This window comes from Pongo pygmaeus, chromosome 6 (genome assembly GCF_028885625.2).
Source record: "Pongo pygmaeus isolate AG05252 chromosome 6, NHGRI_mPonPyg2-v2.0_pri, whole genome shotgun sequence".
Taxonomy (NCBI): Eukaryota; Metazoa; Chordata; class Mammalia; order Primates; family Hominidae; genus Pongo; species Pongo pygmaeus.
Window position 1 is genome coordinate 122,702,958 of NC_072379.2, and position 27,021 is coordinate 122,729,978.

Genomic DNA, 27,021 nt, shown 5'->3' on the forward strand with positions numbered 1-27,021 from the left:
TTAAAAATGATTGTCTTTTAAATTTATGTAGAATTGAGGGGGAGTGGGAATAGCATTGAGTTATTAATCCAGAAAAGGAATACTGATCTGTTTTCTATCCATGTACTTTAATATTCAATCAAAAATAGGTAAACCATTTTAAGGTACTCATTAGCTTGAACCATAAATTATCTGAGGCCTTTTCTCTCATGAGGAGAAAGGATGAAAAAGTAAAAATTGACTTATTGAAGATGACTTAAATCCTAAAGTTAAATTAAAAAATACAAAAACCTATTCTTATTTCTAAGAAGTTTAAACATTCTATATAAAAAATAAGGTAATTAAATGTATCTTATTTATTTGATTTCATCAATTTTATTTCATGTTTGATTTTATAATCTTTTTTCAGTGTCCTAGTCCTCAGTTTTGCAGGCTAAGTAGAAGTTATTACGAAACTTCTATTTTCAGTATTATACATCTCTTGAGTCTACAATTGCTACATATTTAGGCTGCTCATATAATTTATTGTCTAAATTGGGACAGTTTGGGGTATTAAAATGTGCACTACTAATTATCACACAAGGGCAACAGGTGTAAATTGTGATTCTCCCCAGCAAACCAGACTGCCTGGTCACCTATAGACAGGTGTGAGGACAGTGCATTTTTTTCCCCCATGGTTTTTGGTCCTAGAGGGTAGAGAGTTTCTAGAATAGTATGGAAAACACTTTTATCTTTTCTTATCTTTTCTCTTATTCCTCTCCAGGGGAGGAGGAGTGACTTTTCTGATTGATGAATTTGTGAGAAGAAACTGAGCATATGATCTCCAAGTATAACTGTTGCCAAAGTAACCAGTGTAATGCCTGATGCTTCCAAAAAGAAAGATTTCCCCAGATACTTGTTGCAGAAGTTTCTGATATTATATAAAAAGGTTATTTTTTTGCTTCATATTCTAACTTAAATGTCCATTTGGACTTTTAGAAAATTAAATTTAAACATACCCCTTTCCTCACCATAGTCCCCTCTACTGTAAATCTTTTAATAATCTTCAGATAGAATGATCTTTTTAAAGGAGAGCTTTCATCTCATTTTTCCATATCAAGGATGACTTCTCTGTTCCTGACAATCCTCTGTTCAACTTTTAATAAATCAAGGTAATGTGATTTAAATGGAACTTATGCCTTTTGGAAAACATCAACAGTGCTTGTATTAGACAACAAATCAAGTTCCATTTACTTTGTCTTGTGTATTCTTTGGCTACATTTATTATTAATATAAATTTAAGTATCTAACCCACATTGTAAATCCCAAGTTGGGAATTTTTTTTTTTCTTTTGAAGACGTCCCTACAAAAGAATACAGCTTGGGCATATGTTACTCTTCAACACGCTATAGATCTTATTATGGCACTGAATCTTTAATTTTAAAGACAGAAACAAAAGATACTAAAGGAAAAGCCAAGTATTAACAAATACTTTCATCTGCTTGTAAAAATAAGATAGCTTAACAAATAATTTTAAAAAGATGTACCATTTCAAATAGGATACATATTTTAAGATTATGAAACATATGCAATTGTGTACTACTATATTACACTACTGTGTAAGGTCAACCTTATGTCTTAAAATCTGTCATGACTGACATTGCTGGTGTCTCAGGACTGAAAGACACTAGGCTCCATACACCTGATTATTTACTACAACTCTAAATCCGATGTCATTCTGTTCCCTTAGCCTTTCAGGAGTAAATTCAGTTGAGTACCACAAAGTTGAGAGGCTGTACCATCCAAGCATTCCCTTCTTGAGAAATAATCCTCTCTCTACTCTTGCTAAAGGATCTCTAGGGAGAGATAAAGAGGCCACAGACTCCATGGGCCAGGTGGCATGCACCTCTAGTCCTAGCTACTTGGAAGGCTGAGATAGGAGGATTGCTTTAGTCCAGGAGTTTGAGGCCAGCCTGGGCAATGTCTCTAAAAAATAAAATAAATTTTTTAAAAATGTTAAATTTAAATTGAATATTAAAAAATTTTAAAAAAGGGGGCCACAGAGACATCATTTGAGTGTAAAAAAGAATGCCGCCTTCACTAGACTGATTTATTCATAAACCCCTTCAATGTTTTAATACTTGTATACTTTAATCAGCATCTAATGGCTTCAGCAAAGTTGCCTTTTCTTGGTTTTCATCTTCCACAGCTTGCCTTCCTTAAGTGTTTGTGTTCCTTATCTTTAGGTACACTATACTGTCCTCCCAATTCTCTCAAGACTATTTTTCCTTTTATTATTGGACATTTTCCTTTTTCAATATAAATGTAGGTGATTCTCAAAATTCTATCTTCAGGTCTCATCTCTGCTCTGTAGATATTTTCCTCCTTTGCATCAACCATCACTTGAACACAGAAGATGCCCAATTTTATACTTCTAGAAAAATTCCTAACTGCCTGCAGCAGATCTCCATGTGAAGGTATATACACCCCCAAATCAGTGTCTGTTACCATTTGTACATGCCCTTTGTCTTTCTTCTTCTGCATCTTTCCTCTTGCCATTTCCTCCATCTGGAGTCCCTTTGCAATTTCAGCTTGTTGAAATTCTGCTTATGTTTCAAGCCTTAAATACCACCTCCAGCTTGAAGTTTATCCAGATCTTTTAAACCACATTTGATAGCTCCACGTTTTGAACTCACATGGCATTCTGGGTATGTCTAGCTTATGGAACTGATTTTACTCCACATAATACATAGGTTATTTATATAATTGTCTTATCCTTATACTAGAGTTCACAATTTACTCCCACAATACTATATATGCTAAGAAAATGTAGCTTTCTCTGCTCTCTAACAAAGCTGATTATTCTCACAAGCTGCCACCCAACCTATGTGAATAAACACAGTAGCAAATGGCAAATATAGTGTGACACTGTTTTTGTAACGAAGTATATGGTGAGTGTGGTTATGCACATATGTTTCTTGACTTTACCCACCATTGGGGATTACTGATTCACAGATGTAATAATACTACAAATCCCAGTGCTCTGAGACCCCTCATATGGAAGTCTGGCCTTTTGCCCTGATTGTCCTCTTCAGTGTTTATCTTGAAGAGTCCTAGAGGAAGGGAGGGAAAAGATTCTCATTTAATCAGCACTTCAGGGTGCACAGGAAAAATATTACTTTTTGAGTAAGAAGAATAAAATTAATCTTAATTTTGTCTATATTTTTCTGTATTTTTTGCAATGATCATTAATTTTGTAACAGCTAATTTAAAAAAAGAAAAAGTTAGCACTCATGCTATTCTCCTTGGTATTTTAAATAGGACGTATATGTTTCCTTCCTTCCCATTCCCATCACATATATTCCCACACATACATTCCATATGTGCACACACACATGGCCCCCACACATTAGACCTTGAACTTCTTGGGCAGGATTTTGTGTCCATCTTTAGCATCAAACCATGAATGTGGTGGTGAACTCTGCTGATACTTACTGAGTTGAATCTGAATGTTAGAATCTTTACAAACTTTGGCTATAGATTATAGACATTATTCCACAGTTATTTCACTGGAAGTCCTTCAATAGATCTCTGTATCAATGAATTCTTATTGAGCATTTAAAATTTTTTATCTTAAGCACAATGATTTCACAGGTTATAAATGTAACCTATTCTCACTTCCAGATGTGGAGGTGGGGTCTCCTAAGCAGGATCTCAGAGATAAGCCCTTCCCTAATCTCTAGCCTTTCTTCCCCAGGTGGTTTGGAAGGGTGAAATCAGTGTAAATCAAGAGATTGTGCTATGTAGTGAATGGTAAGGGTGAAAAAGTTGTAAGTCCATTTATTTAGGTTTCCTATAATATAATCTCAATAAAGATGAATAACTTTCCCCTGTAAAGGCCTTGCAGAAGTTTTGAATCTTCTTTTGTCTTCTCTTCAATTATGCTAGTAAGTAGAAATACATCTGATTTTCATATATTAATCTTATATCCAACAATCTTTTCAAGCCTCTTATTATTTCATATAATTTGTAGATTCTTTTGAATATCTGCATAAGCAATAATGTTGTTGGATATGAATTTTATTCTTTTCCTTTCCAATTCTTATGTCTTTAAATGAAGGAAGGTATGAATGGAATTATATTATTGTAAAGTTATTACATTTTTGAAATGTGGAGTGTAAAATGTGAAGAGGGAAGTGAGAATTGAAAAGTGGGAAGTGTAAAGTGATTGGTATGAAATGTAAAGTGTGAATAACAGTAATACTGAAGCTAGGTAGACATTGATAATTTAAGTTATATTATCAGTCCCAGAACAACTACTAACAACATAATAAAAAAGAAATAGAATGATGGAGGCAGTAGATAAAGTGAAAGAGCAAGAAAGGCATGATATTTAATAAAAAAGAGAAGATACAAAATGAAAACAAGAAGTAAGATCATAGACTCAAAATCCACCGTACTAATTGTTACATTATGTAATATATTTATTATATTACATAAACACACCAGTTAAAAGGCAGAAATTGCAGTAAAAGAATCAGCAGGCTTTTTTGGTAGAAATGACTAGTCTATTTTAAAATATAGGCCAGGCGTAGTGGCAGACACCTGCAATCCCAGCTACTTGGGAGGCTGAAGCAGGAGAATCACTTGAACCCGGGAGGTGGAGATTGCAGTGAGGCAAGATTGCACCATTGTACTCCAGCTTGGGTGACAACAGGGAGACTCCATCCGAAAAAATTAATAAATGAGTAAATAAAATAAAATATATATGGAAATGCAAAGGATCTAGAGTATCCAAAACGATTTTGCAAAAGAAACATAAAATTGAAGGAGTTATACCATCTGATTTCAAGACTCATCAACAAAACTGAAATAATCATGACAAGATGAGGCTGGCATAATAGTACATACAGAGATCAATCAAATTATTGATGAGGTGAGAGTATTGCACTGGGAGCAGCTGACCTTGGAACATGGAGGGGAAAGGAGGATGCTGAAACCAAAGTAAGTTCCATAGGTGAGTTTTAGGTAGGCAGGAAGGAGGCCCCAACCTTGCCAAAGTAATGAAGGTTTTCCTTTCATGTGGAGGCTTTAGTGTATTTAGTGTATCTCATTCTTGGGAAATACTGCCAATTTCTCCGTCACTCCTTAGTGTGGCAGTCTGATGTAGCCATAATCTTGCTTTTCTTTTTTTTTTTTTTTTTAAGACGGAGTTTCACTCTTCTTGTCCAGCCTGGAGTGCAATGGTGGGATCTTGGCTCATGGCAACCTCTGCCTCCCAGGTTCAAGCGATTCTCCTGCCTCATCCTCCTAAGTAGCTGGGATTACAAGCATGCACCACCACCCCCAAGTAATTTTGTATTTTGTTGTTTTTTTTTCAGTAGAGATGGGATTTCTCCATGTTGGTCAGGCTGGTCTCAAACTCCCAACCTCAGGTGATCCATCCGACTAAGCCTCCCAAAGTGCTGAGATGACAGGCATGAGCCACCATGCCCGGCCCTTGCTTTCCATTTCTCTCGTACTCCTTCTGTCTCTCTCTCTCCCTTTCACCTCAGTGGCCAGGCTAGTAGCTGTCTCCAGATGGTCATACCACTTTTTAGAAAGCAGTGCTCAAGGCTTCAGGCTAGTGAAAAAGCTTCACTCAGCCAGGTACTCCTAGTACTTAGGGAATGGGAAGGGACAGGATTGGCCTAGTTATTCCACAGGAAGTCCTTCAGTTGATCCTTATGGATGTCCTACAGTTACCCCAGCTCCTGGACCTTTTGGGGGAAAATTACATTACTGCATACAATTTCTTTTCCCCAGATTTAAAGCTTACATGATATATAGCAATTTCCCTGCTTATTTCTGAAGGAGTTATAAACCTCACAGACTTTTTAGAGAATCATTTATTTCTTCAAAAAGAAATAAATTCAGGTCAATCTGAATTGACCTGGCTTTAAATTTCTCATCAGAAATTTAAAATACAGGCAAATTTGAGCAAAATGCTTTTCTGTATCAAGTCTGCTTTAATCAATGTTTCTCTTCTTTTTCTTTTCATAAAAGCTACTACTATTCTCTCTTTGAGAAAACTAAAACCATAAATAATCTGCAGGTTTGAAAAAAGTTGATCAATGCTGGATGTCATCATTAGAGTTCAAACTTTCTTTTTAAAAAAATTTTGACTTAATTTTATTTTTACTTTTTATTTTTTTATTTATTTTATTTTATTTATTTATTTTTTTGAGATGGAGTCTCGCTCTGTCACCCAGGCTGGAGGGCAGTGGCGCAATCTCAGCTCACTGCAACCTCTGCCTTCCAGGTTCTAGCAATTCTCCTGCCTCAGCCTCCTGAGTAGCTGGAATTACAGGTGTGTGCTGCCACGCCTGGCTAATTTTTGTATTTTTAGTAGAGATATGTTTTCACCATGTTGGTTAGGCTGGTCTCGAACTTCTGAACTTAGGTGATCCACCTGCCTTGGCCTCTCAAGGTGCTCAGCCTCTCAAGGTGCCTGGCCTATTTTTTATGTATTTTTGAAGACAGGGTCTCATTCTGTCACCCAGGCTGGAGTGCAGTGGCATGATCATAGTTCACAGTAGCCTCAAACTCCCAGACTCAAGTGATCCTCCTGCCTTAGCCTTCTGAGTAGCTGAGACTTCAAGTGCATGCCACCACATCCAACTAATAATAATAATACTAATTATTATTATTATTATTTTGTAGAGACAGACTCCCACTGTGTTCCCTAGGATGGTCTCAACCCTCTTGGGCTCAAGCAATACTCCCACCTCAGCCCCCCAAAGTGGTGTGATTACAGGCATGAGCTACTATGCCCGGCCAGGGCTCAAGCTTTCATGCAAACAAGACTCTCCATGAAAGAAAATCTCATCTTTGCTTGGAATGCCCGATAATACATTACAAAAGGCTTTATGGTATATATGTAAACCTTTGTTGATTAAAAGTTCTTGCAAACTCCAATGTGATTTTTTTTTACTGGGTCCTAGGTTTAACAGTGCTTTATCATAATGAACTTAGTGATTGATGATTTCATAGTACATAAGAATGTGTTTCCCTGATAAGACTTGCTATCCTTGAGTGGAAAGAATGAAATTCCCAGTTGCATAGGAATATGGACACACACACGCATGCACACATATTATATATATATAAGCGTGTGTGTGTGTGTGTGTGTGTGTATTTTCTGGTTTAGACCATCTCAGTAGGTTCACATTTCAGTTGCAGAAAATGTATAAAAAAAAGCATGGTAAAGCCTCATGCTCATTTTGGACGCTGTCCTTGGCAGAACTGAAAAGAGACCTCATAGAACTCTGAAAGATCTAGAGAGAAAGCTGATGCCCTTTCTCTCTAGATCTTCCCACTACAGAATGTCTAAGATACCAATGGTCTTAGTCTGTTCAGGCTGTTATAACAAAAATATCTTAAACTGGGTGGCTTATAAACGACAGAAATTTATTTCTCACAGTTCTGGAGGCTGAGAAGTCCACAATCAAGGTCCCAATAGATTTGGTGTCTGGCGAGGTCCTGCTCCTTGGTTCATAGGTGGCATCTTTTCACTGTTTCCTCACATGGTGGAAGTGGTAAAGGCCATTCTCTGGGGCCTTTGTAATAAAGGCACTAATCTCATTCATGAGGGCGGACCCTTCCAAATCATCTCCCAAAGGCCCAATTGTTAATATAATCACATTGGAGATTAGGTTTCAACATATGAATTTTGAGGGGACACAAATATTCAGACCATAGTACCACTGACAAGAAGGAGGGTATAATTGGAACTGATTATTCATCTCCCTTGAAGAATCCATCAGAACTCATTCCATCATGCCTTTAACACGTGAAGCCCAAATTCCCAAGTTATTATTTGTCTTTTGTGTGTTCTTCTTTACACCCTCTAATGGAGCCAAGATCATGCCACTCCCTGACCCTGAAAACCTGTCCATTATGTTCTTTGTAACTTAGAATCTCCAATCAAGAGAATCCCCTAGATCAAATACATCTTCTCTGAGTTTTCTCTGTATTTTCTTGCTATAATAGAAAACTGGCTGTCCTCTAAGTGCACTGTTTCCCTTGCAGCATTCTTTCTTTCTTTTTTTTTCCTTCTTCTTTTTTTTTTTTTTTTTTTTTTTTTGAGACAGAGTCTGACTCCGTTGCCCAGGCTAGAGTGCTGTGGCATGATCTCGGCTCACTGCAACCTCCACCTCCCAGGCTCAAGTGATCCTCCTACCTCAGCCTCCCGAGTACCTGGGACTACAGGCACGCACCATCATGCTTGGCTAATTTTTGTATTCTTTTTTGTAGAGACAGGGTTTCGCCTTGTTGCCCAGACTGGTTCAGAATTCCTGGCCTCCAGCGATTTGCCCTCTTCAGCCTCCTAAAGTGCTGGTATTACTTGTGTGAGCCACTGCGCCCAGCATTTGCAGCATTCTTTCTTGCATTAAGTACATTCATATAATTGTAGCCATCACCACCATCCATCTCTAGGACCTTTTCTTCTGCATCTCTCTTACCTGCTAGTTGTGTTCTCTCTCACCTGTCACATCCCACTGGACAGGGAGGGAGCAAGTGTCCTTTCCATTAACAATTTATTGAACAGCCCCAGTTTATTGAAGCATATGCCATCAGATCAAACTGAAGAGCAGACCAAACCCCTCAAAGTTATGGTCACCTACAGATCCTTAGTCTCAACAACCAGATTTTAGCACTTTGGTCACTAATTAAGTTTATAAAGTTAAGTTCAAAGTTTAGTAAAAGTTAACTCTTTTTTCGTCTTCTGAATTAAATCTGATGGAAGAAAATCTGCCAGGAGAAAAGACGAGGTGTGTTTCACTTCTCCTCTATCCCTTGCCAAGTACTTTTTCCCAAATACTAGGTTGCTTCTGGTTCCTGCATGGTTGAAGTGTGGGTGTCAGTGGCTGCAACAGAAGCAGAAAATGTTTACTTGAAAGGTGTCAATCTGAAATTGGCTCTTTAATGCTGACTTTCTTCTTGTGAGGGGTTTCATGGCAAAATGAATGAAAAAGTTGAAAGACAACAAGAAACTGGAAAAAAAAACCCGTGTTACTTCATACTATAATATTTGGTGTAATTACCATAATATAGTTCACAATATATTTAAGAAACTCCTTGTTGGTCACATAGATGTTGTTTCTAGGATTTTCTATTACAAACATAGTAGCAGTGAATGCAATTGCATCTATAACTTTCTTCATTCAAATAGACTTTACTTTTTAGGGCACCTTTAGGTTCCTAGCAAAATTGAGCAGAAAGTAGAGAGACTTGTTGTATACTCCCTTCTCCCTGACATCACAACCTTCCCTGCTATTGACATGCCCCACCAGAGTGGTACATTTATTATAACTGATGAACCTACATGGACATGTTCTTATTATCCAATGCCTGTAGTTTACATTAGGGTTCACTCTTCGTGTTGTGTATTCTATGGCTTTTGACAAATGTATAATGGCGTGTATCCACCATTAAAGTATTACACAAAATAGTTTCACTGCTCTCCAAATCCACTGTGTTCCACCTATTCATCTGTCCCTCTCCCCAACCCTTGGCAACCACTAATTTTTTTTATTGTCTCCATATTTTTTCTTTTCCAGAATGTCATATATAGTTGGAATTGTACAATATGTAACCTTGTAAGCTTTACAGATTAGTTTATTTAACTTAGTAAGATGCTTACTTAATTCTCTTAGTAATATTAAATTTACTCCATGTCATTTCAGTGCTTGATGGCTCATTTCTTCTTAGCACTGAATAATATTCCATTATCTGGATGTACCACAGTTCATTTATCTACTCACCTACTGAAGGACATTTTGGTTGCTTACAAATTTTGGCAATTATGAATAAAGCTTCTATAAACATTCTTGTGCAGATTTTTGTGTGGACCTAAGTTTCCAAGTTGTTTGGAATGCCAAGGAGCATAATGATTGGATTGTACGGTAAGAGTATATGTAATTTTATAAGAAACTGCCAAACTTTCTTGCAAAATAGCTGTAGCATTTTGCATTCCAATTGGCAATGAATGAGAGTTTCCTGTTGCTACACATCCTCTCCAACATTTGGAGCTGGAATTGTTCTGGATTGGGGCCATTCTAATAGGCATGTAGTGGTGTCTCATTGCTGTTTTAATTCACAATTCTCTAAGGACATATAATGTTAAGCATTTTTTCATATCTGTATATCTTCTTTGATGAGATGTCTATTCAAGCCTTTTGCTCATTTTTAAATCTGGTTGTTCATTTTCTTATTGTTGAAATTTAAGAGATTTTCTATATTTTAGATAACAGTTCTTTGTTAGATATGTCTTTTGCAAATATTTTCTCTTAGTCTGTGGCTTGTCTTCTCGTTTTCTTAACAGTGTCTTTCACAGATGAGATGTTTTTAGTTTTAATGAAATCCAGCTTGTCAACTATTTCTTTCATGGATTGTGCCTTTAGTATTGTTTCTAAAAAGTCATCTCTTTATCTAAGTAATCTAAATTTTCTCCTATATTATTTTCTAAGAGTTTTATAGTTTTATATTTTACATCTAAGTATTTATACCTTTTTTGTTGTTGTTGTTGTTGTTGGAGACGGAGTCTCACTCTGTCACCCAGGCTAGAGTGCACTGGCACAATCTCAGCTCACTGCAACTTCTGCCTGCCAGGTTCAAGTGATTCTCCTGCCTCAGCCTCCTGAGTAGCTGTGATTACAGGTGCACACCACCACACATGGCTAATTTTTGTATTTTTAGTAGAGATGGGGTTTCACCATGTTGGCCAGGTTGGTCTCAAACTCCTGACCTCGTGATCTGCCTGCCTCGGCCTTCCAAAGTGCTGGGAATACAGGCGTGAGCCACTGCATCTGGCTGGTATCTGTACCTTTTTACAATGTGTAGAATTATGTTGCTTTCCCCACTGCTTCGCTAGACCTGGCTACTTGCCTGAAACACATCAGATTTGTTGAATAAAAATTCAAGTGTATGTATGTATATATGTATGTATGTATTAGTATATATATTTTACAAGTGGAAAAATGTAGATCTAGTTTTATATTTTGAATAATAAAAATAGCTAGAAAAAGTAAAATCTCGGTAAGCAGCCTGTAGAAATAATTCATTATATTTAAAAATGCATACCATTATAATGCATATTTTTGTTACTGTAGTAGAAGTCTGTTATAAAATGTAGACTAGGGACCAAAATAATGCCAAAATAATTTTTCCATAGGCTAGCTACAAAAATAGATGATTGTGTATCATTTGTATACATGGAAAACATAATGAAAATCTCCTAGAAGAGGAAATTTGTAACAGTATTTTACTAAAGCACAGTATTTTGTATTTTTAGGCCCTTTGGCTCTAAAAAATTTATTGTGATATGGCATTTTAAAAAGGTGTTTTTTTCCCAAGGGTGTCAGTTTATTAGGCATATATACCCAATGTGCAGTCAGGACCAGAGGGAGGTAAAAAATAATATTTATGGAGAGTAGATATTCTTACATTTTCCCTGAACAACAAATAAAGAATGAAGAAGATTTGCCTTTATATTTTTGTGGGGGAGGGGGAGTCAAATTAAGATCCCATGATTGGAGAAGAGTGATGGGAGAGAAACCATCTCTGATAGCTTAGAGATTCATCTGGTGCTATAATACACACTCCACATGAAGACAATTGTCTCAATAATAACCAATTTATTTAAAAGAGTAAATTATCATTCACATTTGTTAATTTAGAAATTCAGTGTACAGAGAGCCTACGACTTACTCAGTTTCTTTACAAACTTGGGGTTCTATGTTGTGAGAGTTAGCGTACAATTTTGGTTGGTGTCTTTCCTGAATTTAGTTCATTAAATAAAGACACCAAGAACTATATGAGAAACAATGTATGACTCTTAAAAAGAAACTGAATTTAATTATATCAGAGAAAAATCTGTTTAAAATAAATTCCTTTATTTAAAAAAATCCATACGATAAGATAATTTTGATATGTAACTGAAACCATATTGCTTTCAGGTTGAGATCTTGTTGGCTGGAAGGCATCAACTATTAGATAGTCCTTATATTCCGGGAAGATTCTTTGGCAGTTTTTGTCCCAACGGACTAGTAAGAGGGGCCTAAAGAGACAAGTTTTATTTAGGGTTTAACTGCTGAATATACAATCCAGTTTCTTTATAGGAAAACCACTGGAGTTAAAGAACTAATAGGATTTTAGGCTTGTTAATATGCCTAAGAGAAGATGATAGCACCAAAATCCATAATCAACAAAGGGTAATTAACATTTCTATTTGTTTTTTATTTCAGCCTATGCTAGTTCCAAGGGTAACTGCTCTCTGTTTTAAAAATAAACATTTGAAGACAGTGCATTTCAAATTGCATGTAAAGTATTACTTACAGTTAGTACAGTTAGTTATTTCTTTTTGTTCTATTTAATATTTGTTAAAATCCCAATATTTGTTAATTTTCAAGTGGGCATGTTCTTGGAGTCATTTTGCAAGTAATCAATAAGGAGATATGACAATCCATTCAGACTTTCTTTTCTAGTTCCTCTTAGAGCCAGTGAAGGCTTGTCAGTACAAGAAGGTTTGGGTTAGTGTATTCAGAATCATAGGAAATTAAAACCAGAATGGCTAGCATCTAGAGTTTGCATAGCTGACGAATGTGTGAAACTTTTTACAGTTTTTATTGGCTATATTTTTTTTTCACATTTCAAGTAAAAAAAAAAGCCCCACCCATCCTCCCTTGTTCAGATGAAGCTATAAATTGGCATAGATATTAATAAGCCTCAAAGATATTTTAAAATATTTGGTATATTCATTGTATACCACAAAACTTAAGGGACATTTGACTCCATTATGTATGATATTTTGCTTATTATTTTTAAGGAGACTGCTGTAATGCTGAAAACCTCAAGCCATGTGTAACCCATGGGTGGCGTGGTTAGGAGTGCTACCACTCTTTATCCTATTAACTCAGGCAGCCCTCAAACCAGCAATGCCTCCAGTGATCAAGAACCAGCCTTTCAACATTTTCTGGGCAGCCCCAACAATGTATTGTATGCCTTTCTTCAACGTGGATATAAATCTTCAAGTATTTAACATTATATCAAATCCTTTAGAGACTCAGAGTGGGTCAAAAATTGCCATATTTTATCCAAATGAATTAGGGTATTACCCTTACTTCTCCGAAGATGGAAAATCCTTTAATGGAGGAATACCGCAGAATGTGAGCCTTTCTGAACACCTTAGGAAAACTGCTGATGACATTGGAGAAGGTGTCCCTTGGTGGAGATCAGAAGGACTTGTTGTTATTGACTGGGAAAGTTGGAAACCCCAATGGGATAGAAATCGGGGCAGCAGAATAATATATAAAAACCACTCTTTAGCCTTCACTAGAAACCATCATCCTTATTGGTCAGAAATGAAAGTGGAAACAGTTGCCCGAGAGGAATTTGAAAATGCTGGAAAAAATTTCATGAACATAACTCTCACATTGGCTTTAGAAATGAGACCAAAATGTTTATGGGGCTTTTATCTCTATCCAGACTGCTACAATTATGATTACAGAATAAATCCAGAGTCGTACACAGGTAATTGTCCAAATGATGAAGTTCTCCACAATGACCAACTCCTGTGGCTGTGGGAAAAAAGCGCAGCACTTTATCCTTCAATACATTTGGATAAAATACTGAAGTCAAGCTTAAATGCTTTGAAATTTGTTCACTATCGAGTTAGAGAAGCCATGAGGATTGCTGAAATGACTAGACATGACTATGTTTTGCCAGTTTTTATTTTTTCCAGACCATTTTATTTGCATAGTACTGAAGCTCTGTCACAGGTAAGGAAAAGCACAGTCACTCACATTTTTAAAAAATGGAAATTTGGTAGAATAACTATATAAAGCCTATACATTAATGTTTTAGGATATTTATTTTCCCTTAGCAATACAATGCTATTCTCTTATTAAACGTGTATATTTCTTCAAATGTCAACTCAATTCTGAAAAATGTCACTGACAATTAGATGTACACTTAACACTTTTGGATAATGATTCTTACCAGCTTAGCATTCACAGGAGTTTCCTACAGAACAGATGTTAAACTTGATTTAAATAAACTAAAACTTATCCATCTTTATTTCCAAATAACTCTTCAATCTGTTCCCTCTGCTTTACAAGGATTTACACTGCCTTTGTTGAGGCGTCATCATTTCTCACCAAACAATTTCTATCACCTCCTAATTGGTGTTCCTGCCTCTACTATCTTGACCTTCCCCTCCAATGCATTCTTTTTTTTTTTTTTTTTTTTAGATGGAGTCTCGTTCTGTCACCCAGGCTGGAGTGCAGTGGTATGATCTTGGCTCTTGGCTCACTGCAACCTCCGTCTCCTGGGTTCAAGTGATTCTCCCACCTCAGCCTCCTGAGTAGCTGGGATTACAGGCGTGTGCCACTATGGCGGCTAATTTTTGTATTTTTAGTAGAGACAGGGTTTCACCATTTTGGTCAGGCTGGTCTCGAACTCCTGACCTCAGGTGATCCACCCACCTCAGCCTCCCAAAGTGCTGGGATTTCCCACCCTCCAATGCATTCTTTATATGCAAAAAGGGAAAAAAAAAATCAAAGTCGCAAATTTGTGTCTTTCCAGCACTACATTTTTAACCTTTATTTATGTGTTTATTTATTTGAGATGGAGTCTCGCCCTGTCACTCAAGCTGGAGTTTAGTGGCAGGATCTCGGCTCACTGCAACCTCTACTTCCTGAATTCAAGAGACTCTCCTGCCTCAGCCTCCCGAGTAGCTGGGATTACAGGCAGGCACCACCATGCCTGGGTATTTTTGTATTTTTAGTAGCGATAGGATTTCACCATGTTGGCCAGGCTGGTCTCGAACTACTCACCTCGAGTGATCTGTCTGCCTCGGGCTCCCAAATTGCTGAGATTACAGGCATGAGCCACTGCGCCTGGCCAGTTGTCTTAACACTTTAAAACAACATTTTTCTCTTTGTATTTGGATTCTGTTTATACATAGAAATTCATATGTTTTTACTTCCCAAATTCTGTGTGCTTTACCACAAGGAAGTACTGGGAGTTCTCTGGATGGACTGTGATTTTGCCTGGATCTGAGTCTCTGCTCTTATTCTTCTTGTGGATATAAAACTCTGCTCTCTCTAGACTGTTTTGTGAATTCATACTCAGTCTCAAGAGTCTACTGATTCTCATTCCCAAGAGTCATATGAAATTTAACCTGTTAAGGAAGCCTTCCCAGACTCTTCCATGAAGTATTAAGCACCTCTAATTTATATATGCCTTGTGAGTGCTACTAATATAAAAATTATTATATTATGGTCACTTGTTTGTATGTCTGTCTCAACCATTAGAATAAAAAGCATTCCTTCAAGAACAGGAATTGAAATCTATTTCATTTTTATATTCTCAGTGTTTAGAATATTGCCTGGAACATGGTAAATATTTCTCAAATAAATGTAAGAATCCAAGGCAGTATCACCTTTTCCAATTCTGGTATGATCTTTTGTTTTATTTTTTGTATGATAGCTTTATTTAAAAGAAATGCTTTTTTTTCTGTGTATTAAAATGTATATTTTAATTGACATATACAATTGTAGTATGTATTTATCATATACAACATAATGTTTTGAGGTACATATACATTGTAGAACGGTCAAATCTAGCTAATTAACAAATTCATGACCTCAGACCTCACAGTTATTTTTATTTTAAGAACACTTAATATCCACTCTCTCAGCATTTTTCAAGAATACAATATGTTGTCATTACCTATAGACACCATGCTATACAATAGATCTCTTGAATTTATTCCTCCCATCTAATTGTAATTATGTATTCTTTAACCAACATCTCCTCAATCCCCTCTCCCTCTTAATCACTTCAGCCTCGGGTAATCACCATTCTACTGTCTACTTCCATGAGATTAACTTTTTCAGATTCTGAGTGAGATCGTGCAGTATTTACCTTGTGGTATAGTCCTTTGTTTTAGAAACAAAGATATCGTTATTAATGTGTTCCTTACCACAGTTGAGGGGTTGAGTCTTACTATTGCATTATCACTGACAAAATTTGACTTGGTGGAAACTACTCCTGATACCTCTCTTTCCTAGGAGGACTTAGTGCATACAATTGGCGAAAGTGCCGCGTTGGGGGCAGCAGGAGTAATATTGTGGGGAGGATATGAATATTCCGCTTCAAAGGTAAGCAATGATTTCTTTGTCGGCAACTTGAATATACTTTTGAGATTGGTTTAAAAACATTTTTTTTTCGCATCAGAGTCAAATGGTTGCTGATTATCTGCTTACTTGACCTTAGTGAAATTCAAAAAGTACAGGGTCTGACATTGAGCACCTACTCCATACCAGCCACTGTGGTTAGTAGAAGGGTAGAAAGAGCACAATCATTCTAATCAGACAGCTAAGTGAGAAACTGATGTTTATGTCCTAGGGGTGTAATTTTGAGCATGTTAATTAACATTTCTGAGTCTCAGCTTCTCCATCTAAAAAATTAGACTAAAATAAAACCTCCTCTGCAGGATTTTGGTAGATTAAATGGCATAATACATATATGACAAACAAAAAATAATAAATTTTAAAAATGAATAATTATTTCATTTGCACTAAGGAGGGCAGATTCTCCAAAAATGATAAATAATTCTTTTTTTTTTCTGAGGCAGTCTCACTCGTCACCCAGGCTGGAGTGCAGTGGCGCAGTCTCGGCTCACTGCAACCTCTGCCTCCCAGGTACAAGTGATTCTCGTGACTCAGCCTCCTGACTAGCTGGGACTACAGGCATGTGCCACCATGCCTGACTTATTTTTTTGTATTTTTACTAGAGACAGGGTTTCGTTATGTTGGCCAGGCTGGTCTCAAACTCCTGGCCTTAAGCTATCCGCCCGCCTTGGCCTCCTAAAGTGCTGGGATTACAGGCATGAGCCACTGTAACTGGCCCAAAAATGATTCTTTGCTGATTACCTATTATAGAAATGCATGTGGGAGAAAAATCTATTTGTATATAAAGGTTTATTAACAATCTACTCTGTTCTGGCTGGGTGTGGTGGCTCACGCCTGTAATCCCTGTAATCCCAGCACTTTGGGAGGCCAAGGCAGGTGGATCACTTGAGGTCAGGAGTTCGAGACCAGCCTGACCAACAGGGAGAAACCCCGTCTCTACTAAAAATACAAAATTAGCTGGATGTGGTGGTGCACACCTGTAATCCCAGCTACTCAGGAGGCTGAGGCAGGAGAATCGCTTGAACCTGGGATGCAGAGTTTGCGGTGAGCCAAGATTGTGCCATTGTGCCCCAGCTTGGGCAACAAGAGTGAAACTCCATCTCAAAAAAAAAAAAAAATTAACAATCCCCCTTTTATTATAAGAACACTTAATATGAAATCTACCCTCTTAAATTTTGGAGTGCTTAATACATTATTAACCATAGACATTATGTTGTACAGGAGATCTCTCGAACTTGTTTATCTAGCATAACTGAACTAGCATATCTCGGACTTATTTATCTAGCATAACTGAAACGTTACAACCTTTAAATAACTTCTCATTTCTCCCACCCTCAGCCCCTTACAACTATTACTGTATTCTCTGCTTCTACGAGTTTGACTATTTTAGATATCTCGTAAGTAGAATCATGTAGCATTTGTCCTTCTGTGACTGCCTTAGTTCACACAGAATAATGTCCCCCAGGTTCATCTGGTTGTCATAAATGACATTATTTCCTTCTTTTAAAAGGCTGACTAATATTTCATTGTATGTATATAGTGAATTATCTTTATTCATTTATCTGTCAACAGACACTTGGATTGTTTCCATTTCTTGGCTGTTGTGAATAGTGCTGCAATATACATGGGAATGCAGACATCTCTTTGAGATTGCAATTTCACTTCTTTTATATATCCAGAAGTATATATACATATATACTGAATCATATAGTAGTTGTAGTTAGAATTTTTTGAGGACGCTTCCATACTGTTTTCCATAGCTGTTGTACCATTTAACATTCCCATCAACAGGGTATGGGGGTTCCCATTTCTCTACAACTTCAACACTTGTTATCTTTTATTTTTTAAATAATACCCATCCTAACAGGTGTGAGGTGATAGCTCATTGTTTTGATTTACATTTCCCCGATAATTATGATTTTGAGTGTCTTTTCATATACCTATTAGCTTTTTGTACGTCTTCTTTGGAGAAATGTTTGTTCAAGTCATTTGCTTAATCTTTGATTGGGTTATTTGTATTTTTTGCTGAGTCGTAGAAGTTCATTATATATTTTGGATATTGACCTCTAACAGTTATATGGTTTGGAAATATTTCTACTATTCTATAGGTTATCTCTTCACACTGCTGTTTCCTTTGCTGTGCAAAAGCTTTTCAGTTTGATGCGTCCCATTTGTCCATGTTTCTTTTTGTTGCCTGTCCTTTTGGTGTCATGTCTAAGAAATAATTGCCAAGACCAGTGTCAAGAAGCATTCTCCCTGTGTTTTCTTCTAGGAGTTTTACAGTATTCGGTCTAATGTTAAGTAAGTCTTTAGTCCAGTTTGAACTGACTTTTGTGTGTGGTATAAGATAGGGATCCAGTTTCATTTCTGGGCATACAGATATCTAGTTTTCCCAACTCCATCTGTTGAAGAGACTATCCTTTCTCTGTTGTGTTATTGGCACTCTTGTCAAACATCAGTTGATCATATATGTGTGGGTTTACTTCCGGACTTTCTGTTCTGTTCCTTTGACTTGTATATCTTCCTTTATACCAGAAACATAGTGTTTTAATTATTGTAGAATTGTAATATATTTTTAAATGAGGAAATGTGAAGCCTCCAGTTTTGTTCTTCTTTCTCAAGGTTACTTTGGCTATTCTGGGCTTTTTGTGGTTCCATATAAAGTTTAGTTTTTTGTTTTCTATTTCTGTAAAAAACGCCACTGGGATTTTGATGGGGATAGCATCGAGCCTACAGATCACTTTGGATAGTATGGACATTTTAACAATATTAAGTTTTTCTATCCATAAACATAGGTTATCTTTTATTTATGTCTCCTTTGACGCCTTTTATCAATATTATGTAGTTTTTGATGTACAAGTCTTTCACTTTTTTGGTTAAGTTTATTCCTAAGTATTTTATTATTTTTAATGGTATTGTAAAAGGAATTGTTTTCTTAGTTTCCTTTTCAGATGGCTCACTATTAATAGATAGAAATTCAACTAATTTTTGTATGTTGATTTTGTATCCTGTAACCTTAATGAATTTCTTTATTACTTATGACATATTTTGTAGTTTTTAGGGTTTTCTATATATAGAACTATATCATCTGCAACAAGAATAATTTTAAATTCAGATTCATTTTTATTTCTTGCCTAATTGCTCTATCTAGGACTTCTAGTACTATGTTGAATAGAAGTGGTCAGAGTTGTCTGGATGAGATGGCTCATGCCTATAATTGCAGTACTTTGAGAAGCTGAGACAGGAAGGTTGCTTGAGGCCAGGAGTTCAAACCCAGCCTGGGCAACATAATGAGACCCCATCTCTACAAAAGGTAAAAAAGAAAAAACTAGCCAGATGTGTTGGTGTGTGCTTGTAGTCCTAGCTTCTCAGGAGGCTACAGCAGGAGGATGACTTGAACCCAGAAGTTCAAAGCTGTAGTGAGCTATGATTGTGCTACTGCACTTCAGCCTGGGTGACAGACTCCATCTCTTAAAGAAAAATAATTAAATTAAAATGAATACAAGAGAAGTGATTAGAGTGAGTATCCTTGTGTTATTTCTGATGTTAGAGAAAAAGCTTTCAACTTTTCATCATTGACTATGATGTTAGCTATGGGCTTATCATATGTGGCCTTTATATGTTATGGTACATTCTTTCTACACCTATTGTTTTAAGAGTTTTTACTGTGAAAGGGTGTTAAATTTTTAAAAAGTGCTTTTTCTGCTTCTAGTAAGATGATCATATGATTTTTATTTTTCATTCTGTTTATGTGATATATCACATTTATTGATTTTTGTGTGTTGAATCATCCTTGCATCCCAGGAATAAATCCTCTTTGATCATGGTGTATGATACTTTTAATGTGCTATTGAATTTGGGTTGCTATTATTTTGTCGAGGATTTTTGCTTCTAGTTTCTTCAGGGATATTGGCCGATAATTTTCTTTTCTTACAGCATCTTTGCCTTGCTTTGGTATCAGGGTAATGCTGGCATCATAAAGTGAGTTTGAAAATGTTTCTTTTTCTTCAATATTTTTGAAGAGTTAGAGAAAGATTGGCATTAATTATTTTTTTAATGTTTGGCGGAATTTACTGGTGAAGTTTTCAGGTCCAGGGCTCTTCTTTGTTGCGAAGTTTTGGATTAATGATTCAGTCTCCATGTTCGTTATTGGTCTATTCAGATATTCTAATTGTTTTTTCATTTTTAGTTCTAGAAGTTATATATATATATATATACACACACACACACATATATATATATATGAATTTATTCATTTCTTCTAGGTTATCCCAAGTTACCTAGATAGTACACACAAAATAACTCTATTAATTTTCACAAAATAACTACTACTTTTCTAAAGCTGCCTTTGAGTATGGTCACCCATCCCACTGCCTAAGTGAAAATTCTGAGACCGCAGCTCTTCCTCACTTCCAGGAATTAACAAACAGGCTCATTTTCAGGAATTAAAATGTCTAGTCTTATAAAATATAAAAATAGCAATCTCTTTTCATTCAGTGTGACACAAATTAGGATGTCAGCATTGTTAAGAACAGGAGTCCTGTGATGAGACTGCTTGAGTTTCAGTGCTCACTTTTTGTCACCTACTAGCTGTGTGACCTTGATCAAGTAATTGACTTTTCAATTTCTTTATCTATACAATGAAGGAAATAATAGTATCTCTCCTATAGGACTTATTTGAGAATTACACTATTGATATATGTAAAGCACTTAAAACTGTACATGGCAGATGGCAAGTGCCACGTAAATGTTGATTATTACTTCTTACCTCTCTTCCCCACACCCCAGGCTTGGATCTGAGGTGTGGCGAAGAGGGGTACGGTGAGTTCTTTTGTTCAGCTAATTCAAAGATGGGTTTAGGGCCGGGCGCGGTGGCTCACGCCTGTAATCCCAGCACTTTGGGAGGCTGAGGCGGGTGGATCACGAGGTCAGGAGATCGAGACCATCCTGGCTAACACGGTGAAACCCCATCTCTACTAAAGATACAAAAAATTAGCCGGGCGTGGTGGTGGGCGCCTGTAGTCCCAGCTACTCGGGAGGCTGAGGCAGGAGAATGGCGTGAACCCGGGAGGCGGAGCTTGCAGTGAGCCGAGATCGCGCCACTGCACTCCAGCCTGGGCAAGAGAGCGAGACTCCATCTCAAAAAAAAAAAAAAAAAAAAAAAAAAGATGGGTTTAGAAGATGGGGATGAGGATGAGAAAGGGTGGCAATATAATTTTTTAAAATTTAATGACATTTGTAATTATCTTTCCTGCTGAAAGCCTTTTGATATGGCTGCCATTTAGTGGCTGACTTTTTCTTACATGAAGCACTGCTGCAATTTGATTACAGGAAGCCGCTTCTCCCCACAATTCTCACCACCACGTCCTTCACCCAAGTGCATGACACCATTCTCTGCTTTGAACAATGCAGGCTTTAGCTACCACCTTGAAACTTCCCCTTTACTTCTTCCCCAGAAGTACCTCCTACATTCCCTTTGCCCTTGGACTTTCAGGAAGATGCATGCCTGGCTACCTCTGTAAAATCCACTTGGATCATGAGAATACTCCTATACTCTTGTTCTGTTAAATTACATGAAGGCAGGTCACTCCTACTGCTGTCATCTCTCCTCAGTGTCTTCATTCCAAGAACCTGTAGCAGAGCTTTGCACATAATAATGTGTGCTGAATAAATATTTGCAGAGTGAATAAATAAACATGTCAGCCTCCAAGCTCCCAGTAGTTCCCATGGGGTTCTAGGACAGTGCTCTCTACTTCAAATTCCTTTCACAGAATATTCCTTCTGCCCTGATAATTTCTAGCCATTTATATATGCTGGAGATGGGTAAATGTCTCTAACTCCTTAGTTGTCAACCCCACTGTCTTCAGCTTTGGGTTTCAGGTGAAATCTCTTTCTCTCTCTCTCTATATATATATCTATGATAAATCTATATATATAAAATGTATTTAGATTTTTATAAATTATATGTAAAGTTCCTGTCTCTTTTTTTAACCACATTACATATAAATGGTATAACAGGTTTCCCCTAATTGAAGCATGTATTTGGGATGGTCTGATTAAATCCAAGCTGTCACGTAGATAAAATTCTCTTTTAGATTCCTGATGTAAATCTTTAAATACAGATCATCTTTCCTTAGAGCAGCTGAAATAGCCATGTAATCACATCCAAGAGGCTGACAAATCCAACTCTAGAAGCAATAATTAAGGTTGATATAATCAAAACTTTCATAGTAAAATAGAAGAGGAGGTAGTGAGATGGAGAGACAATGGGTTATAAAGAATCTGGCTTTTCCCAAAGAGAGATCTGGCCTTTGTCCTTGGCTTCTGGGTGGTAATCTGGGGATATCTTTGTTTAGGGTGGATATAGTCACACCTAATAGTTTTATGTTAAGGGCTGACTATGCCTTAAGAATCAACCATGTCACAAAGGGTGAAACAATGGGTAGATGCTTTGAGCTATGCATTATCAATGAGTTGGAGACTGAGTTGAACCACTTAGTCAATCAATCAATCATGACTCTTCCTTTTTTGATTAGTTAGGCTTGTCAGATATAAATGTTTGATGGTTTTCTTTTTTTGAAGACCTATTCTTTATCAATTCAGTTTTCTAATTCATAAATTTATACTTTTAACTTTATTATTTCTTTTCATGAGATTGCTTTCTAAAAATTATTTTTCTAATTTCTTGAATGCTTGTTTAATTTATTATTTTATTCCTCTATGTTAAATAATCAAAACTATTACAATAAAAAGTGTTACTTTTGCATCTAGTATTAGCATGCTTTAAAATGTTAGGACATTTTTTCAGATCCAAAGACAGAGTAGAAGATAAACTTCCACAAAAAGGTGCACATTTCTTTGGATAAAGATTTAAAATTAGAAGCTAATTTTATATATTTAGCTAATGCTCCAGGTACACTGAAAGTCAAGAACTTTGCCATAATGGGTAGAATGTCACTTGCTGGGTTCTAGGAAATTGGTGACCAGCTTCTGATAATGAGATAGAGATAGGAAATGCACTGATTCAATGCAGCAGGTAGCAACTAAGGTGGAGCTTCTAAGAGTGGAAAAGTGACTGAGAAGATGCAGAAAGTTGGGGGAACAGGAAGCGTAGAAAAAAGCATAAGTGGAAAGCAAGCCACTCAGTACCCCATCAGCTACCAGTACACACTGCTGTATAGCTGAATGGGAGTCCAGGTGAAAGCCAATGCCAAAATGCCTTGTTTCTGGTTTGATAATTGGATTGCCCAGTAAACAAAAGCACTTATGACTAGGGATTGACATTGAAAATTACTTTGGATGTATTAACACATTTTAACATGTAGTATTCCAGTTGTTTTTATTTTTCTAATTAATTTGAAATTGTAATTTTAAACATTTCCTTTTGGACCAAATTGCTACTTGGGAGGGTATTTTTAATCTGTAAAAAGCTAGAATTTTTGTGTCTACTTCTTTTATTATTGATTCCTATTTTACTTAATTATAGAGAGAAATATATGTATGCTTACTGTATTTAGAACAGATTGTGGAGACTAGTTGGGAGGCAATCATCCAGGCGAGAGCTAATAGTGACCTGAAACAGAATGGTAGCAAGGGTTGAATTCTGGATATATTTCGAAGGTAGACTGAAAAGGACTTGCTGATAGATTAACAGTAAGGGGAAAAAGCAGTGATGAATAACTCCAAGGTTTTGCTCCTGAGGCACTGGAAAGAGGGAGTTGGCTTATGCTGAGATGGGGAAGTCTGGGAAGAGGGTCAGATTATGTTGGAATACGTTAAGTTTGAAATGCTTGTACGGCATCCAGGTAGAGATGTCAAGTAAATAGGTGGGTATACAATCAATTCAGGGATAAGGTCTGGGTGATACACATTTGGGGGTTGTATTTAAAGTAATGAGATGGGCTGAGCTTATCCAGTGAAATAGTACAGCTATAGAAGAGAAGAGGTCTAAGATTTAAGCCAGGGGCACTTCAGTGTTAAATGCAGGAAAGATGAACAGGAGCCAGTAAAGAAGACTGAGAAGGAACATCTAGTGAGGTTGGGGACAAAACAGGGATGTGATGTTCTGGAACCTAAGTGAAGAAGGTATTTCAAGGAGGGTGGCTGCGACAGAACAGGGAACGCCCAAGTTGAAGTCGATTATATTTGCCAGTGTTCTATGTTGTCTTCATTTGACTCCTGCCGACCTTTGTCTTTCTTGGTTGCTTCTTCGTCCTTCCTCTTTTTCCTTCCCAACTGCCCTTTTCCCCTTCCTTCTTTCCTTTGCTTCAATTGTTTGCCTGTTTTATTTTATTGTGTCTTTCTTAGAAACCTCCTCAGATGCCTCAGACAAGGAGTCTTGTCCTGACTAAAAACAGCATGTGTTTCTAAACATAGTATGAGACTGCCCCCAATTGAATGTGCCTGTAACAAATAATATTGCTTACATGATCTTCAGAATTTGCTATTGCCAAAGTGCTGGCCTTGTTCAACTACCTGGTCAATTAAGAGCTTTATTCTGCCTTATGACTTTCAATTTGAATCTCCCAAATCTTTACCAGATGGAGTCACAGTTCTGGAGCCTCCTCTCACTGAGAAAATATCCCACTGTTCTAAGCTTAATTGGTTTTTAATTATGAATTAGCTTTAATATTGATAAAATAAATAATTAAATGCTAATAGAAAACTCAATTTATGTTATTAATTAATCTACTAGAATTTTTCCATGGTCCTACCTGTATGGATCAAGGCAGACATTTATCAAGATTCCTGCCAGGCTCTTCTGGGTTAGCTGATAATATCATTTCAATTAGGTTTGCTCATCCTAGCTGCACAATGTGATCACTAATCTGTAGAAATGTGTCCTAGAGTTAAAGCCCAATGCTATGGACACATGAATGAAATACCCAATGGTAGACTTGTGGGAAGATATTCTTACCCACTATCATTGGACCCTATATACAATGTACAAGTAACACTAGCATTTGGTGTAAATAATGATCTTTTATATTCTACCTCCTAAAAACTGACTGATGGACAAGTAAAGTATGTTATATTTATATTATGAAATACTGAACAGAAATTAAAATGAAAAAATGCCACATGTATCAACATAAAAAATGGAAAATGTTAGGTTCAAAAAGCGAGTTACAAAAATATCCTACATGATTATATGTATATAAATGTTTAAAAAGCACAAAATAATACTCCCTCTTGTTCATAATTACACACACACACACACACACACACACCTCTAGTAAAGTTATAAAAACATGGATGAGAACTCATCAACTTTAGGAGAATTATTATCTCTTCAGAGGTAGGGAGAAGAATAAGATGACTTCGTAGTTTTTGAAAAATCCGACATAATGTTAAAATATATTGAGTAGCAGCACTGAAAATGTTTCACAATTAAAGTTAAATTTTAACAAACCATCCCCATATTAATGATATCTTTTAAAAGTATTACTACAAATATATCTTTACATTAAGGAACAGTCTTTACTGGGACACTGTGAGATCATCTTCACCTGGAAATGATATGAATTTGGTTGGGTCATAGTCTTCCCAATTAAAGGCATGGCTCACTACTCACATGACCCTATAAAGGCTTAGTCCTTCCTTTAAATAGCTAATCTACACAAATGCTCTTCCTCCTCAGCCTTACCAAATACAAAACTTTAGGCATTAATACTGCCTGGATTATGGAATCACACTTTGAGAGTGCTTTAAGTAGATTTCTGTTTTTCCTACAGGAGAACTGCTTATCTGTGCAACAAGCTATCCGAGGGCCTTTGGGCCATTATGCTGTGAATGTGACATCTGCAGCCAAGCTCTGCAGTCAGAGTCTATGTAACAATCATGGAAGATGTATTCGAAAAACACCTGAGTCCTCCTTCTATCTGCATATGCCTGAAAGCAGTGGCAAGAAATATGTTCTAAACAAGAGTTTCAGATTCATCATTTCTGAAAATAATAAACAGAAGACAGTAACAGCCATGAAGAATGGATTTGTGTGTCACTGCTATTACGGCTGGCATGGACTGTCTTGTCACGATCACTCTTCAGATCTCCTAAGAGAGATGAATAAGGCTCCTACTGTTAACTTCAATTTATTAGTTTTTCTCAGTATGGCTTTTTCTGTGATTCTGCTAAAAAAATTTTTAGTCCTTACTACAATGCCAATTTTTCCTTGAAATACAAAACAGTAGCAAGTGTTGATTTTTTTCAACCTCAAGCTTCTCCCAAAATATGTATTGACTTTAAAGTAAAAAATAAAAATAAAAAAGGTAGTCATTGATGCCACTCATTGATATAGCAATTATTTATTGGGTGTTTACCTCATGCAAGGCAATAGGGAAAAGAAAGTGAATATACTTGCTCTCAGGGAGCTTAAATACTTGTGGGAAAATGAACAATGATAAATAAGCAATAAACAAGGCTGGACAACATAGCAAGATCCCATCTCTGCAAAAAATGTGAAAAATAGCTGAGTGTGGTGGTGTGGACTGTAGTCCCAGCTACTTCAGCCTGAGGTGGGAGGATCATTGAGCCCAGGAGTTCAAAGCTGTGGTAAGGTATGATTGTGTGACTGCACTGCAGTCTGAGTGACAAAGTGAGACCCTGTCTCAAAAAATTTTTTTTAAAGACCCAATAAACTAACAAGCACACATATATTTGGTGGCCGCAAGTGCTCTGGAGAATGACAATGAGGGGTAAAATGATTAGGGAGTGTGAGAGAACACTGGAAATGTAAGACAGTCAAAGCCTCTCTGATGAGATGTCTTGAAGGCAGGAGCAGGTCACAAATATATCCGAGGAAATGCATTCTTGGAATAGGGAATAG

General features: G+C 36.7%; 1 protein-coding gene across 1 annotated transcript; it reads left to right on the forward strand.

Moving 5' to 3' along the window:
• Positions 1 to 12,011: 12,011 nt before the first annotated feature.
• On the forward strand, positions 12,012 to 26,487 carry LOC129041286 (hyaluronidase-4-like). The gene is made up of 4 exons (XM_054496735.1): positions 12,012 to 12,212; positions 12,827 to 13,778; positions 16,074 to 16,163; positions 25,931 to 26,487. The coding sequence occupies exons 2-4, from the start codon at positions 12,858 to 12,860 to the stop codon at positions 26,369 to 26,371; spliced, it is 1,452 nt and encodes a 483-aa protein (XP_054352710.1). The 5' UTR covers positions 12,012 to 12,212; positions 12,827 to 12,857; the 3' UTR covers positions 26,372 to 26,487.
• Positions 26,488 to 27,021: the final 534 nt, after the last annotated feature.

Bases quoted from the DNA above. Each gene is read 5' to 3' on its own strand.
- LOC129041286 (XM_054496735.1), top strand. From the start codon at position 12,858: ATGTGTAACCCATGGGTGGCGTGGTTAGGAGTGCTACCACTCTTTATC. The intron at 13,779-16,073 runs GTAAGGAAAAGC...TCTCTTTCCTAG, and splicing joins GTACTGAAGCTCTGTCACAG to GAGGACTTAGTGCATACAAT. The intron at 16,164-25,930 runs GTAAGCAATGAT...TTTTTCCTACAG, and splicing joins ATGAATATTCCGCTTCAAAG to GAGAACTGCTTATCTGTGCA.